Genomic DNA, 17680 nt, shown 5'->3' on the forward strand with positions numbered 1-17680 from the left:
AAAAACTAAAAATTAAAAAAGGTCCCAATCTAGCTATCTTCGTTAAGTTTTGTGCATTTAAAAAAAGTAACGGCTGTTTTTTCAAAAATCAATATCTCGAAAATGGCGCGGGGAAAAATTGCAATCGGCAAAAGCAAAGCAAAATGGTGCCCCAATTGGGCTGGAATGCCCGATAGATAGATATTTGAAAGAGGTATGCACCGCGATCTAGTGGATCTGTTGTGCCCTGAAAATGCCCCATATGCTTTTATTACTGTGCTGCGGCCAAAAGCTAGTTTTTCGTACGAGTTAACTCGTAAACAAATTAATTAATAACAATCTTGTGTGTTCATTAATAGCATTGCCATAAATTGCGGTAATTTTAATTTTTATTTCAGAGTCTTGGATTTCCGCTTGCATCCTTGGTTGCCATCAATCGTACCACAGCTGAATTGCGCTATCTCCAAGGCAGCACTTGCCCCACCGACAGCAAGTCACAACTCTCATCGAGCATTGAATTTTACTGTGATATGCGCGCTGGTTTGGTAAGTGGCTTATATGTATGTACTTAATTTTGAATACAAGTAAATATAAATACATACATACATACATATGTAAGTAGGCATGTAAGTCCATAGGTATCTTCACGTACAATAAGTACGTGGATAATATTGCATGCGTATTGCTGATTAAAGACAACGTAATTTGTAGGGATTTCATAAAGTAGGAAAGTTTTTAATTTTACTTATACATAATCCTTTTCCATTGCTATCCTACTCCGTGTGCGTTAAGTAAATTTTGCGCGTAAAATGTTAATTTATGTACACTTGTGGTCAGCTGCTTAAGTTAAGTGACATTTTGACCAGTTTTGGCTATTTTTATATTTTGTTTATTTAGTGTTTATAATTTTATTATTACTTTTTTTTTTAATTCTAACATATTAGGTACACAAAAATCCACATTTCACATTTCGCAGGTATGCTAGAAAATTGCGCTGTCGGAAAGTTATGTATAAACGTTTTATGTAGAATTTTATTAGCTTTGATTTGACCTATCTCATTTTAAGTTAAATTTGTTCGTAAGATATACGTGATTAAGTGGAAACACTTTTTGTTTGTTTGTTTCCAAAAAATTTAGGAAAATTTAGTATTTTTATCTTTTTGATCAATGCATTTGTTTTGAAGCGGTGAGAGTTATTGGCGTTGAGTTGTACAAAATTTGTTGCTTTTTTAATTAATTAAAAAACTGGGGAAAAGTAGATCCCATTGTTATGCCATTATCGTGCTTTGCTTAAAAGTTGGGGAATTACAAAAAAAAATCGATCAGTACGTGATTTTTTGTAAATCATCATTTTATATTAAAAATTTGAAAATTTTATAGAAGTACGGGTTTGAAAATTTTTTCTATTTTATATTTCAAAGCTTTTGAACTTAAAAAAAATAATTGGCAAATTTTTCGCCAATATTATGGGCATTTAAAAAGAGTTAACGAATCGATTGCTTAAAACGGCGGCACAAAAAAAAAAATAGATAAAATAAAATAAAGAAGCGATCTCTCAATTGGTACTACTAAAAAAAAAGTCGTGAAAAAATCTGAGATGCAAAAGCCGAATGGTGTCCGAATTTGGCTGGAATGCCACATAACACATACGTATGTACATATGTAACCCAAATATAACTTTATATTATTGCTATAATTCTTGCAAACGGATTACATATTGCCAATGGTATCACCAATTACAATTGCACACAATGCCAACAATGCTTTCACCGCACTCAACTGCGTTGTGAGAAGCACTTTTGTTGCGGCAGTCGACACCGCAGCGATTGTTATAACATACATACATACATATGTACATACATATTATCGTTGTTATTGCAATTTGTTGCAGTGCTTACTGTAACTGTTGAATTGTAATTTAATATAGTTGGAATACACATTTAGTCCACTTTTTGCTGGCCGTACGACCGCAACAGCTGTGACTATTTGTTTTTGGTTGGTCAGTTGGGCGGTTGACGGGAGTGTGCTGCTGCTGCTGCTGTTAATGTGCATGCGAGTGAGGGTGTATTACCTTGAAATGGCAGCGACCTTTGCGGTTATGGATCGTAGTTGAGGTTAGGACAAGCGATTTTCTGCTTGGCGCCAGTGTTCAATGCAGCGTGATTATTACTGATTAATTGCGAAACGAAGGGCTTTAAATTTCAACTGAAAACAAAAACGGAAAAATAAAATATGAAAGAATAAAATTTGCGATCCAGCAGCTTTGTTTTTTGAACTATGGATTCCGCTAAATAGGGAAGCTAGTTGAGTCGAGGAAAATAACAGAACTTTTTGCGGACTCAGCTCGTATTCAGTTCTTTTCATTGAAAATCAAACAAACTTAATTCTTGTCTTAACAGACCCATAGTAAACTATAAAAAACATTTTTTTCGTTGAAAACATTAAGCCCTTCAATCGAACCATAACGGCTCTTTTTGAGCTGAGTTTGAAGAAGTTCCTTATGAACCCTTTAAAGCTGCTATGTTCTACAAAATTGTTAAGCAGGAAATTTTACAAAGCTCAATGCCGATGCAAATCTCTTTCGATCAAATTAAAGTAAAATAACCAACCAAAATCTGAAGAAAAAACAACGAAATTGAAAACAAAAAACAACCAAATTTGTTGTCCACTTATCTATTACGAAAAGCAAAACTTATTACAAAAAGAAAAAAAAAACAAAAATTCAACGATTTTATTGAGCTTGAAGCCTTATTTTTTCAATGCAAATTTTGTGACAAAAACAACATTAATTTGCATTTTGGTAGAAGTCGTAACCGTAGTGCGCGATAGAACTTTATCTTAATTTGAGCGGTAATATTTTGAGTGGGTGTAGATTAAGAAATTTTGAATGCATCGAGTTCTTTTCTTAAGAGATTCATTGTAAAATTAAGTTAACAAATTTTGCTCATAAAAAGTGCTAACTTTTGATCAGACGACCCCTAGTAAAATATTCTGCTTAACATTTCTTTAGAATAAAGGCTCGATATGCCTGTACATCTGTATATCCGAAGATACCAAGCTTTTCAGGCAATCAGCGCTCCATGAACCTAATATTTTTTACTAAAGTTTTTTGGAGTTTTTGTATATATTGAACAAACTTTGAAATTTGAATTTTTTTGAGCTCTTTTAAAGAAAGAACCATATTTTTATAAAAAATAACAAAAAAAAAAAAATAATAATAATATGTTAAAACTAGTCATGTAAACTAGTGACAAGAAAATATATCAGAAACTCAACGCTTGAAGGAAACATTTCTGCATAAAAAAAAATATTTTGAATATTTTGTCGCTTACGTCTTTTTGGCGGTTAAGGCTCGATGTATATATTAAATTTTAATTTCATTTACAGCTAAAGTATTTATTTTTCAACTGAGGTTTCAGCGCACACGAACGCAGTTTGTTCCGTTTACTTTTCAACCCTACAAACATACTTTTTAATAACCCACTTATCTTACATTAAACTCTTACGAATTTTAAATTTCATTTTCTCATATCTCATTTGATTACAGGGCACACCGCGTTTACAGACAATCACCGATTGCCATTATCAATTCCAGTGGGCCACAAACGTCATTTGCCCCTCTCACATGTGCAATTTTAATGAAGAGACATGCGAAATAATTAACGATGACATCAGCGAAAGATACAATCTGAAAAAGGCACTCTTCGCCGCGGATGGAAAAGTAAAGGTGAGTGAGTTTACGTACACATTTGTAACTGAGTGGAGAGAGCATGAAAACAATTTACGTTCGAAGAGTGTGAGGCTCCTTAAATTATCATTATATTCTTTTTTTTTCTTATTTTTCGTCAGATTTCCAATCGTAAAAATGAGTTTACGCTCGACTTTTGTGGCACGCATCGCAAAGCGGAAACAGATTATTCTCAGGGCTTGGTAAATTTGTTCTTTAGTGCGGAAACGCCGTGTGGTGAGTGAAATATTTATGATTTTGTATTCATATTGTATATCAAAAACAGGGCAGTAAAGTTAGGACTCATTTGGAAAAAATAATTTTGGTTTGTATTGACGAGTCGCTGCCGAAAAAAACGTTGTTGCGACTGGAAAACGTCTAAGGCAAAGAACATGGTGACGCGACAAAGAGAGCGACAAGACGTTTTCCGATAATAGCGAAGAAAGAGACAAGAAGCGTCAAAACATAGTGAAGCTCAGAAAGCAACGAAAACAAATTTTTTTGTTTTCGTCGCTATGCTCTTTGTCGCTTTCTTCGCTTTTCGCTTCACTATGTGCTGCCACATTGAAAAATAAAGGTTTGTTTTTGTCGCTATTATCCGAAGATGTCTTGTCGCTCTCTTTGTCGCGTCACTATGTTCTTTGCCTTAGGTGGAAAAGAAACATTTGCATAAAGAAACAATTATAGAAAAGGAATTTTCTTACACTGTATTCATGTCGCCGCCAACAATTTGTGACACAGTTGAAAAGGAGAACGACCACACTATTGGTAAGATGGCACATTTAAATCACTGTGCCAAAATGCGGGTATAAGCAATTATTGATATTACACTGTACAGCACTCGGCTGGGTATTGAACCTAACCAACCTTTTTTAAGAGATTAAGTCATAAGTAAAGAAAAAAATAAGTTCTCCACTTTTTGAAGTTAGCTTCCGAAATCGAGATTTGGGCCTTCGAAGTTCGAAATTGGACCTTTGGTAAAAAATTATTTTTAATTATTGCATGTAAAAAGCAAAAAAAAGTAAAAATACAGACGTGGTCCGGCTTTTTCTCGTATTTATATGGTCTATAACCTTTTTGTGAAAACTTATATTACAGGTACTCTAACGGGTCAAGGGTCAGATCTTCGAAAAATTAAAAACTTAAAACTTAAAAGGAAAAAAATAACTTTTTTTATCAAAAAATATTTTAAACAAACAAATTTATACTTTGTATACTTTGTATATAAAAATTGGAGAAAAAACACTTAAATCGAAAAAATATCAGTTTTTTTCATATAAAAAAAAATTTACAAAAAGTTACTAATTAGTAATACAATTAAATACCGGATTTCAATAAAACAAATAATTTACAGCGTTTTAAGCGTTAATTCGTTCTTGTTCACCCACAGCCCTGTTAAAAATAAAGCAAAAGTACACTTGTGATCAGGTAATTAAGCCAGCAAGATTTTGATAAATTTTGGCTATTTTGCTTTCGTTTATTTAATGTTTATTATTTTTCCATAAAAGTATAGCTCATTATATAACAAACACCATATAAATCAAAATTTCAAAAATATCTGCAAAGTTTCAGCTAAATTTCCATTTTTTCGAGTATGCAGTTAATAACCTACTAAATTGGGGTAATAATGTGCAAGTCCTAAGTTGCTAAAAAATCGCGTTGATTTTTAATAATTTTTTTCTGACTGAAAAATATTAAACATTAAATAAACAAAAGAAAAATAGCCGAAATTGATCAAAATGTTGATGGCTTAATTAGCTGATCACAAGTGTATACGTAACAGAAGTCTAAGGCATATAAAAACACCATGGTTTTTGATTTTTGACATAACAGGTTTTATATAAAAATTAAAGATAATTTTCTGTTTTATTTACATAAATACAGTATTCAGTTGTATTACTAATTAGTAATTTTTTTTTATAAGAAAAAATTGGTATGTTTTCCTTTTAAGTGTTTTTCTCAAATTTTTATATACGAACTATACAAGTATGCATATAAGGAGAAAGGGGGTTTAATCGCCCTTACAACGGTATCAATTTTTTAAGATTCGGTTGGTAATTTTTTGCTTTAAAATATTTTTTTTATAAAAAAAGTTATTTTTTCCTTTAAATGTGGTTTTTCTCAAATTTTTATTCACGATGTATACAAATATGCATTTCAAAAGTAAGGGGTTTAATCGCCTTTATAGCGATACCAATTTTTTTAAAATTGTTTAGTATTTTTTTGTCTAAATATTTTTTTATATATATTGTTTCCTTTAAATGTGTTTTTTTTTTGTTAATTCTTTTTTACGAAGTATACAAATACGAGCTTTAGAAGAATGGGAGTTTATTCGCCTTTCCCACGATACCAACCTTTTAAAAATTGGTTAGTAATTTTTTTATTTAAAATACTTTTCTTTTATAAAAAATGTATTTTTTCATTTAAATGTGTTTTTTCTAAAATTTTTATATTCGAAGTATACAAATATGTACATCGAAAGAAACGGAGTTCAATCACCGTTACAATGACATAATTTTTAAAAATCAGTTCAAAATTGTTTGAAATATAAGGAATTTAATTTTTCGAAGACCTGAACTTTGACCCTTTATAGCTTCTGTAATGTAAGTTTGCACAAAAAAAGTTATACACCATATAAATAAGAGAAAAAGGCGGACCACGTCTGTATTTTTACTTTGTTTGCTTTTTACATCCAATAATTAAAATTAATTTTTTACCAAAGGTCCAATTTCGCGGGCTAACTTCGAAAAACGGAGAAATTACTTTTTTACCCATGACTCAATCTCTTTAAAAAAAAAAAATTGGTTTGGTTCAATAACCAGAAAAAGAGTTGATTTTACCCTACAGTGTTATTGGATATCGAAACCGAAATTCTTTAAGTTGATTGCTTGGTTTTCAAACACTTTTGAAACACTTAACGACGATGGGGCACGACGACGCAATAATGTCAACGGATTTATTTCGCTTTTGAACGGGTAATAATGCCAATTGATTTTATTTCGTACCAATATGCGAAATAGTGTCAATTGACCTTTTTTTATTTGAGTTGGTTACCTGTCACCGAAAATGTTTGTCCCGCTTTGGCTCTTAAAGAACTGCACTGATTTCAATAATCCTTTTTTTGAAATAAGCTATTTATGAAAAACAACTGAGTGGCATACGTATTTTTTTAATCTTGAATGTAAGTGTAAAGTATATGTTGTTTTCTATTTTTTGCGAACAATATCAAAAAAGAAAAATATTAAATTAATACACCTTTGATGCAAGTGCGTAATATGTAGTCTCGATAATTTGCCTTCCTTCTAAAAACCTTCAAAACAATATTAATTAAGGGCCAATTTTTAAGTGTACGGCTAAGATTAGCAATCAAATGACAGCCAGCTGTTCGGTTTAAACTCAGTTTACTTAATATAAGTTTAAACTGCACTGAAAAAATGCCCCTAAGTGTGTCAGCAAAAAAAAATATATGTTTAAGTTATGTTTTGACCAGAGTCAGTCCGCAATTTGGAGTAAATATTCCTCTCCTGCCCCACCCATATATTGAAACCGGCAAACCCGACTTTTTATAAATTGTGACGAGCACAGTTCTTGTAAATGCGTTCCAAGCTCTCTCGTAGGTGGGGTGTTTGGCCGCTGCACCCTCTTCCCCCCTTTCTTTGCTTGCCCCGTCCAGCACATTTCTTGGAGGGCGGTAATGTCAGCCTTAGCATTCCTTAGACGGGCAGAGGCATCTTCCACATTAAAGGTACGGACATTTCAGGTGCAAGCTCTCAAATCTCTTTATTATCCTTTTCATTGGAACTTAATTTTAGGTACTACAAGTAGAGCATAACCAGGAAATTTTTGAGTACACGTTTAATAGCGAAACGCTTGCCCCAACACAGACGTCCGCTTGCTGAAAAAGGCACCGCTGGCTCCAGTGAGCCTTTAAACTGAATAAGTCGGAGTGCCTGCACTCCCTCTGCCGGGACGTATGGCTTCAAACGTATGGGTTATTGCATCACGCAAACGGGGACGCAAGTGTCGGAGATATAGTCATAGTATAGTTGTGCCACTATAACTGCATACCCAGAAGAACGACCATACACCAATCCCCCGCCATGTGTTTACTCCTTTAAATTATGTAAAATGTGAAATTTGCGGTTTGAACATTCATCCGCCCAGCACACTCGATGGCAAAGTGAAATGTTTGATTTATTTACCGCAATGTTGCAGCCTGATTACTTTATCCGGTTCGCAAGTGCTTGAGCTCTCACTTTCCTTCCTTTAAGTCAAGCGCATTTAACATTTAATCGCTCTTCTTCTCTTCTTTTTCCTAAACTTACTTATGCCACTCATTCGTCTGCTTAAGTAATCTGCAAATCACATTAGACTTGGCAATTGTCCCGTTGCGCTTGTTTTGCTTTCTGCGTTTATCTCGCTGTTTCGCGCTTTGGCGCTGCCCTACGGATATTATCGTATAGCGCGTCTCCTAAACTCTGTGTCTCGGATGCTTACATGGCGACAATGTCTGGCGCATTGCCACATGCTGAAAGGGATATAAAGGGTGATTATTTTACTTACATATTTGCAAGGCAGTTTTTTCTTTTTTTTTGTCTTCCCTTTAAAGCTGTAGAAAGCATAAGAATACTTATAGAACCCTTCTAAAAATTCTTCTTCTGTAATAAAAATCTAATGATTTATTGAGCTGTGTTTTTTTTAAGTTTCTATTTTCCGTGAATACCCATATGTCACAAAGAAAACGTTACTTTATAGAGTAAAAAATATTTTACTTACCAGCGGCCTTAATGGAAGCCCCTTTTTGCTTTTGAGTTGTAAGTAAAAATCACATTTTCCAGCAATGTTCTGAAGCGTTTTCTTGCATATGCAAGCCGGATGACTGTATATTTTTTTACTTCCTGTTTGTTGCGCACACTTTAGCCTGTCTACCGCCGGTTCCTTGCTGGCAGCCTCCAGAACTTACTTGCTGTTTTTCCATAGCATGTTATGCCACCAGCGCTTCTCTTGCCACCATATGCATTTAAGCTACGCGACCCCGCTTAGCATCAATGCTGTTGCAGTTCAGCATTCTTCATTTCATTACATTTCTCTTTACCTTTCGTAACCGCCGCTATGCATATTTTTGCAGGAATCTCTCGATTGTTGAGTAAAAAACCAATGAAAAAAATATAGCGCAAGCAGCAGGATTTTAAAACTGAAATCCGCTAGATAATGAAAAAAACTTGCCTCTTTTCCGCGGTCTATGAATTCTTAATGTGGCGACAACTGCTGAGGCAGGTTGGTGATAACAACAGAAAAGGCGTATGGTCGTGAAAATCTCAATACAGTGCAAGAAATTGCAATAGCGCAGCTCGGCAGTCGCGTTGAGCCCTGACGGATGGAGCGACTTTCTTTAAAGCTTTGGAGCAGCAGGGGCGCTGATGGCGGTCATTTGTCCTTGCTACTGCCGAAGAAGAATTTGCTCAGGGTGTAGGTCGAATGTCGAATGGTTGTCTGTAGAGGACTTCGCGCTTACGGCCTTGAACTGTGTTTGAGTGCCTGGGATACGGGCCGCCTGCGTTCCTTCTACCTGTTTACTACTTCCTTCGAGAGGTTTGCTATTACCGATTTCCTGGGAGTTAGGCTTGTTCACAGGGGTCTAGCCTTTCCCTCCGACGGTGCAGGCGATCTAAAAGAGGTTTAGTTGGGCCGCTAAGTTTTATTGCCGTATCCGTTGGCAGCACTTATACCCGACCCGGGATCTGAGGCTCATTTTTGAGAATTGTTCATACCTTTCGATGACCGTAAAAAGGTGAAGGGGCAAAGAGCGGTCGACTACTGCAGAGACCCTTGCCGCAGCTATCCCACCGTTACTCCCAAAGGTGGACAGGTACCCAGGAGGTGCCATTAGAACGCAGTCGGAGAGTCCCCTGACTGCAAAGCCATCCAATGGGATGACGCATGACGCCCTGGATTAGGGGAGGAGGGTAGAATCGTCACCCTCCTGGTCTACAAATCAACTTGGGATGGTGGTGGTAGTAGTCACTGGTCATTGCCTAATCGGCATACACGAAGGAAGAATAGGCTTTCCCAATAGAAACTGCTGAGGAAGCTGCCGATACGAAAAGGATATTGAAAACGTCCAACACTTTATTTGCAACCGCTAAGGATTGACGTGACTCAAATAACGTTATCTTAATAACAAGTTTTTCGACTGCCCGTCAGACCTAAACTCCTTAAAAACCTGTGATCGTCAATGCTTTACGCCTGCTCTGCGCTTAAGTTGAACATCATCAAACTGTCTTCTGTTCGTTTTTGTTCTTACAGCTTTTACAGAATCCATTATAGGTGTTCTGGGGTGTAGGCCAATCGGTCAAAATCCTCTTAGAATCGATACTAACGTTAGGACTGTATTTTACTAGCAGGTCTTGAGCTGCTATACGTGCCAGGCTAGCAGACGTCATATATTACCTGAGTATACTAAGCATAACTTATCAACCGCCTCGTTTCCTGGGGTATTTCGCAATGCCCAGGTATCCAAATTCAAACTACTTCGAACCGACTACTAACTCTTGAGAATTCTTGCGAATGCAGTCCATCGGGACGAATCTGCTTACCAACCAAAGATACAACTGCCAACTCCGCATTACATATTGGAACCATCCGCGTATACAGGCGGTCCCGAAAGAAGTGTCTTGTCTAATCGTGATAGGCAATTGACAGATTATACTGTCTTGCCAAATCTCGCAGCTCAAGTTAAAACAACTTGTTTTGCAGTTGGAAGGTACTATGAATGGTATGCATGAATTAATAGTATTTTTTCTGAGCTAAAAAAACTTACAACTGCAGGAATCAATACAATTCTTACAATGTTGTTGCGTGATTAATTTGATGTAAAAAGCTTCGATAAGGCATGAAGCGGGAGCAGAATGCCTGCATTTATGCCTCTTTCGTAGTGGTCTCCATTACGCAGAGAAGCGTTGAAGCCATTTTCATTTCTGTTGCCCGATTAAAAGTACAAATCCGTGGTATTTTCATTTCTGTCTCCTCCTCCTACTTTTTATGAGTCCTTTTGCTCTAAGAGCCCAACGCTCTTTTTAGTTCTTTTTGTTTTACATACGTCCCTCATGAATACATTTCAATTTATATATGTACATACATATATGTATGAATGTGTGCACTTTATTGCATTCACTTTTTGCTCCAAACTGAAGAGTTCCTTTTGATTCGATTGAGAGCGGGTAATGCGATTTTGTAGCTGAGGTGCGGTTCTTACAAGTTGTGTCAGGAGAGTCAACGAAGGAAACTTGCATACACAAATTCAGTATTTTATAACTTATTGATTTAAGGAACCTATCTGTACAAGCTGGAAAATATTATATTGTTTTTGTTAACATTTATGAATTCCTGGTTTGTTAAAAAATGGCTTGAATATCTGATTCCGGTCGAGCTTTTTAGTCTACGTTGATTGCAACAGGTTTAATTTACTATGTTCATAGGGAATACGCCTCGATGTTTCAGGTCGGTGGGTTATCAATAAAATAAATAGTAACTGACCAACTGAACAGTGTTGTAAATATCTCAAACCAATTTTCGAAATCTAAGCCACGGGTTAATTATGTACAGTAGGTAGAGTGGGAGTCGGTGCCAGTTAACCAGCGACGGAGCGGCCTTTCCGTACTTGCGGTCCGTACCAACATACATATGTATATAATTGCCGCTGTGGTGAGTTTTCGTGGTGAGTTTTCGTGGTGAGTTTTCGTTAACACGAAAATCCCATTAGATATCTCATGCCAGCTGACACGGTCTCCGATTTTACGTCGGTGGGTAACTGCGCCCTAAGGCTCCACTTGAGCCGCAGCCATGAAGATATCGTCAGAAAATCTATATATTTAATAAAGCAATGTATTATTTTCTGTCAGTTACAAGCTTGTTTTAAAACTAAATATTACACATCCAAAACTTAAATGACTGAATAAAGTATTCTCTGTTGTCTGAATATTTGAACAAGTACAACTTTTTTCGTCATTATTTTTTCTAATTCGTAACTATTTTTTTATACTTAATGATGCACCTATACACAACTTCTTCATTAAATTCCAAATCACCCTCTACAGATAAAAAAGTTCTGACTTCAGAAACTAAAATCTTATCGCCCATCTACAGGCCTTTACTTCGACCTTTAATATTTGAAATTCGAAAGAACGGTGCCGATCTGATGCCCTGGACAAAAAATCCCTTCACGTATTATAAATATAGATATATCTATAGATATATATATATAGATGTGTTTGTTAATTTTTTTCCAAAATTCATAAAATGTATTTCTTGGAGCCAAAAAAGCTTTGTAGAAGGTGGGTTTGGCGTTCTATCAGTCTTAGGCTTTTCTGAATAAAACCAGCATACGAATTTACTCTGAATTTCATTAAGATAGTATAATATTTACCATTTCCACCCATAAGAGCTATGGGCGTGCCAGTGTAGGTAACTCTTAAGAGAGATGTCTTAAACATGAACACTTTATCTATCTAGTACACGCTAGTGAATATCTATTTTTTAAGGGCTCCTATGACATGTTAAACACATAAAAAAAAAAATCGTAAAGAACAAAAAGCCCTTTTTACAAACTCTACTTCTCCTTTTTTTATGTGACCGCCTGACTGACCTTTATTGTTATCAAATGCCCTGCCACACAAAAGGCTTTCATGTCATACCCTGTCACAAGCTCAAGCCAGAATATTGCTTTCTTTTGTTTTTTAGTTCGAGACACCACCAACAATTTGAAATCCGATTTATTTGCCAAGTGGCTTTGTCTTTTCTCTCATGAAGTTCTCGTTTGCGTGTTGAGCTCAATTACGTACATCATCGCAAATGTCAAAGTCTTAATTGCTAAGTTGCATGGCCAATGGCGAAACACGCATTCAGAACTCAGTTCAGTTCAGTTTTTTTTTCTTTTTCCTTCAAGTGCAATATAACTCCACTTCAAAGCTACATAGTATGTACTTATGTATGTATCTATTACTTCTACTTTTTCCTTTCTTTCACTTTTTTTCTCTTTCTTGACACTTGAGAATGTACTATGATTTTACCGCAGTGCTGCATTTTTTCGCATTCTTGCGGATTGTTGCAAAAGCTTTGCATTTTTGTACTCTTACTTACTTACTCTGATAGCGGCAAGTGCAGAAATTACATACAGCTCTAAGCTTTTTATAAAATTGTTTTTTTTTTTTTTGAGATTCTGTGGGTGACACTTTGAACCGGTTTTTGAAAGTAAAGAAGGTATTGCAAGCAGTATTTCCAAAAAGAACTCAAAGATCCTCCTTCAAATATGCAGGATTTGATCTTAGTCGACGAAGGTTCGATATTATAAAAAATTTCATTTTGTTAGAGGGAGAGGAGACTCTAAGGAAATTGACTCAGAATCTGCTTCATTTAAATATATTAGGAGTCAAGTTGATAAAATATGTTTAATATAGTCCTTTGCTGTTGTTGGTGGTGCGCTAGCAGTCCAGCAAGAATTTCGTTCTGAGCATTAAATTGTGCTCCTCAACTGGGAGCATTGAGGACTCACTTTACAAATGGTGTTCAGGCGACATTTTAAGGCTGCTATTCGAAGTTCGGTGTTCTGACAAGTCAGTACCTTCGCCCAATGCGTACTACTTGTTCCCGGTGACCGAACAGCAGCAGCAGCATTGTTTAGAACTGACCAGCCAATTGAATTTTATCTTGCTAAAAATGTTTCTTTGTTTTTGCCTCAAGTGTTGCAGGCGAGCGATATTTTGGCGGTTGTGTGCGAGCTGTCAAAGGTAAAACCTAAAAGTTTAGTAATATTCATCGTCGGAATTGGTGTGCCATCGACGTTTATGCGTAATTGCAACTTCACCTTCCTCGTCGGGGAGATGGTTGTGGTCGGTGTAGTGAAGAAATGTGAAAGATTGGCCATCTACATCTGTTGCTGTCAAACATGGTATGCACGGCCTACAATACAATGGAGTTTCTGACTTTTTTATAACTGAAATTGTTTTTGACAAAAATTTTCGGTGCATTTTTGCATGTTTCGGGACCTTTCGGGATTTGATCGGGAAATCTCGGGTTTATTCTAGACTTAAACAGACTCTTCGTAACTTCTATTTCGGTACATTATAGTTTTTTTTTAACTTGTCGCAATTTTTTGAGAAGTTTCCGGACTTGTGGAGAACTTTTTATGAATTCCCAAAAATAAGAGCAAAAATTACGGATTATTATTTGCTTAAAACTTATTCGCCCTTCGCTTTTGCCTTAAAAAATAAAGCCGAAAGTCTCCAAAAATTGTTCGTCTTTCTACCTATTACACTTCAAATTTAATACTAAAGAAAAAAATAATATGGCGATCTTTATTAGAGCTTGAAAAGCCAAATCAAAATTTTTTATAACTTTTGTCTGTCTGTCTGTCTATCTCTCTGTCTATCTATATGAATGTTTGTACGCGCATCACTCGAAAACTATTCCATGGAGTTGAGTGAAGTTATCATCGATGCATTGCTAAGGGTCTAACTTAAAATATAGAAGAAATCATAATTAGATAGTTGCCAACTGTTAAGTAAATTGATAACATAATGTAAATATTTGCCTATAAAAAAGTTTAAGAAGGCTACAGCCGAAAATATTTTAGTGGAAGGTTGCCACCTGTTTGAAAATTTTAATTAAATTAATAAAATGAGTGAAATATTACAATACAGGTATCAAACTAAAGAGATTCAAGAAAGTTTACTGTCGAAAATATTTTAGAATGAGAAACATTTTACTCAGTTAAATTGATAAGATAAGGAAAATACATACTTAAGAAATTATACAATTATTAATAAAATTTCCAGAATTTAATATCTTCAAAAATATACTAACTAACACTAACACTCAAATTCATAAAAAATAAAAAAAGCTTCATTTTGTAAATCGTCTCAAACTTTAACTCCACCTGTAAAATAATGTACTATGTATATATTTAGTGGAAATATCATCTTTTGATTGGACCTTCCTCAGTTTTTAAAACCCCTAATTTGTAATATATTAAATTTTATAGAAAAATTATACGGATATTTCAAATAGCATTACATACTAACTCGGAGATTGTCTGCAAGGATGCAAGTAAAATAACTTCTCATTAATTTTTTTTTACAAAGCTCTAGTTTCGTGTGCATCTCGAAATTTCTTCTTCTGACATATAAAAAATGATAATAAAAATACAGTATCCGCCAAAAAGTGGTGTTCAACACATCAAAGTTATCTTTAAGCACTCATTGGAGCTATTTCCGAAATTCGTCAACAGTTGGCGAGTTCTGACTTCGCATATTACGAGTATGATTATTGTTATTGCCTTTATGAAGCGCAAAAGCAACATTAAATTTGCCTGCTTTTAAACATAAATACATGGTATACTCTACTACGAAGTGGTCTACACTTGAACATATACCCCTTTTGACTATACATGTGTCAAAAATTAATTTAGTACAAGCATGCGCATACATATGTATGCTTGTGTAATCCCTGCAGGGAAACCGCGGACTAGTGAATCAAATTTCTAGTTCCGTACTAGGTCTTTATCGCCAAAAAGGAACTAGTCCGATAGGAACTAGATCCCCACCAGTCCAAAATCGGCGAAAAGGGGTACTTTTAAGAAACCAATTTTTCAGTTTTTTTCACTACAAATCTATATCTAAAGTGACGAATTTAGAATTGGTTCGGAACTATAGAAAAAGGGATGCAGAACGAACTAGATCCTATTTGTCGAATTTAGAACTATTTGTCAACTTTCGAATAAGGGATGCAGCGGGGGGCTTTTTTACTTTACATAGATATGTGTTCGGCGGCATTTTCGTTCAAATACGCTTCTATTCTGTGCTTCGCAGATGCTATTTCATAGTTTGGTAATACAAAACAAAGCTTTGTGTTAACATATTAACATCTTGGGGCCGTCTGGAATCTAACCAATAACAGCGAGCACCTCTGCAAAGTCAGCTACGGCAAGGTATGTAAACGTACATTTCTTACAATCACTCAAACAAATTTAATTTCAAATTGAAAAAAACGTTTCTTTGAAAATAATGTAAAATCGCACACGACAGAACTGAAAGGTTGAAAAATCATGATACCTTTTTCTTTCGTCTGTCGATTTTAGAACAGGTTCGGAACTATAGAATTTAGGACTAGTTCGGAACTATCGAAAAAGGGATGCAGCGGGAGGCAATTGACACTTCCTAGGACATCGCCATGTTAAATTCGCCAGTTGCTTGCATGCAAAAGAGATTTATCGCGAACCAGTACTGGGTCTAAATGTACTAGAAACGCCCCAGTTCAGAACTAGAGATTTTCCCCACAGGGATTGAACACACAGCCAAGCAGCTTCAACTGCAGCCATGAAAAGTGTCACAGTTTTCAAAGTTTTTATTAGAGAATTTGGGATTTTTCATGGCTTACGCCTCCTTATCTGTGATTTGCACTAGCCATTTTTCGTTATTTCACACATTCATACATGTACATATATATACATATATGCAATACATATGTGATACACTTTGAGCATGAGACAGGCATATGACTATTGCAGGCTGAGATTAAAATGGTAATGGTCGGATTGTGTGAAGGATTGTTTTTGGGATTTTGTGGCAAATTTGTTGCGTTAATTTGTCTGAAACAGATTAGGGATGAAAAAGTTCAAATAGGCTAGGGAAATGCCGAACGTTTAAAAGTAATAAAACGCTGGAGGATAGAAAATGTGAAATGACTATTAAATAGAACAGTGACGGTCAGGACTATATCTACCTATGTATAAACTGGAGAGATAAAATAAAGCTTAATATTTAAAATTACGTCCATAACTATAATTATGTACACTAATATGATGAGGCGCGTACAGTGGCGAATTTGTAGTATAGCAAATGTTTTGTACATACATACCTATGTACGTTGTGCTGAGTCAAAAAATACTACTATCGGAATTAAAAAAAAAAAAATGCAGCAATGAACATATATACACTTGCGGTCAGCTAATTAAGTTAACTGACATTTCGACCAGTTTTGGTTATTTCTCTTTTGTCTATTTAATGTTTATATATTTTTTTTTTTTTTTATAAAAGTCTAGCTCAAACTTCTGACTGCAGTGAAAAAAGAGCGTAAAGAAAAATCCATTTAAGGGTCTCAAGTTTCTGTGTATAATTATATTTACTGTTGTTTACTTTTCTCTTAGAATAAGTATTAAATAGTCTACACTCAGTGTACTGTACTATGTATTGTATTAAAATTTGCGCTATTGGCTTTTAACTACTCAACCACTTTGTTTCCGTCATAATTATTTTGTTTTATATAGGGATTTTGATTACAAAAGGGTCTGGCGTTTGCTTTTTTCCTTATACACAAGTCTACATACAAACATCACTCTTCTCAGCCTGGTTTTCAGCTATGCATGCCAACTGCAAGTGAAAGTTTTACATTTTGATTGACTTATAACAGTAAAAGCTTTACTTTTATTCATCCCTATTCTGACAAGTATTATAATGAATTTCGGGCTGGAAATTATGTGTACGCATGTGTGTATGTACATATGTATGTAGTAGAGATGTTAAGTTTTTCGCTTTTTACCATCCCGGGATTAGTCTCGGGATTTAGATATTCATTACTTTTCAACAAATTAAATCGAAAAAATTGCTTCTATATTGTTTGAGAAGCTCTCCTACCATAAAATAAATAATAAATAAATGGGGTTGAACTACTTTTTCATTTAAAGAGGCGTTTTTATATTTTCTCTCTGATGTCATGATTAATTCCAAAAATTATTTAAAAAATTCAGTGCAATTTAGAATATAGATATAGGTACCAAATTAAAGACGAAATTTCTTTTGAATTTGAAATAATTAAAATTTTTTGGAATCACAAGGACGAATAGGTCAATTTTTAAGTTTGTAAAGTTAGAGGGACGAAATTCGAGGATATTATCGAGTTTACACAAGCCCTTAACATATA

The 17680-nt window shown here is 35.0% G+C and overlaps 1 protein-coding gene across 1 annotated transcript in view; it reads left to right on the forward strand.

The window, feature by feature from the left end:
- Positions 1-17680, forward strand: part of Lerp (lysosomal enzyme receptor protein) — a 178204-nt gene that overhangs the window by 67988 nt on the left and 92536 nt on the right. Inside the window, exons 12-14 of the mRNA XM_017610114.1 lie at positions 378-524; positions 3527-3706; positions 3829-3943. Of these exons, the coding sequence (XP_017465603.1) occupies positions 378-524; positions 3527-3706; positions 3829-3943 (442 nt within the window). The remainder of the gene's footprint in view (positions 1-377; positions 525-3526; positions 3707-3828; positions 3944-17680) is intronic.

This window comes from Rhagoletis zephyria, unplaced genomic scaffold (genome assembly GCF_001687245.7).
Source record: "Rhagoletis zephyria isolate East Lansing unplaced genomic scaffold, Rhagoletis_zephyria_1.1 Rzeph_scaffold_00282, whole genome shotgun sequence".
Classification (NCBI taxonomy): domain Eukaryota; kingdom Metazoa; phylum Arthropoda; class Insecta; order Diptera; family Tephritidae; genus Rhagoletis; species Rhagoletis zephyria.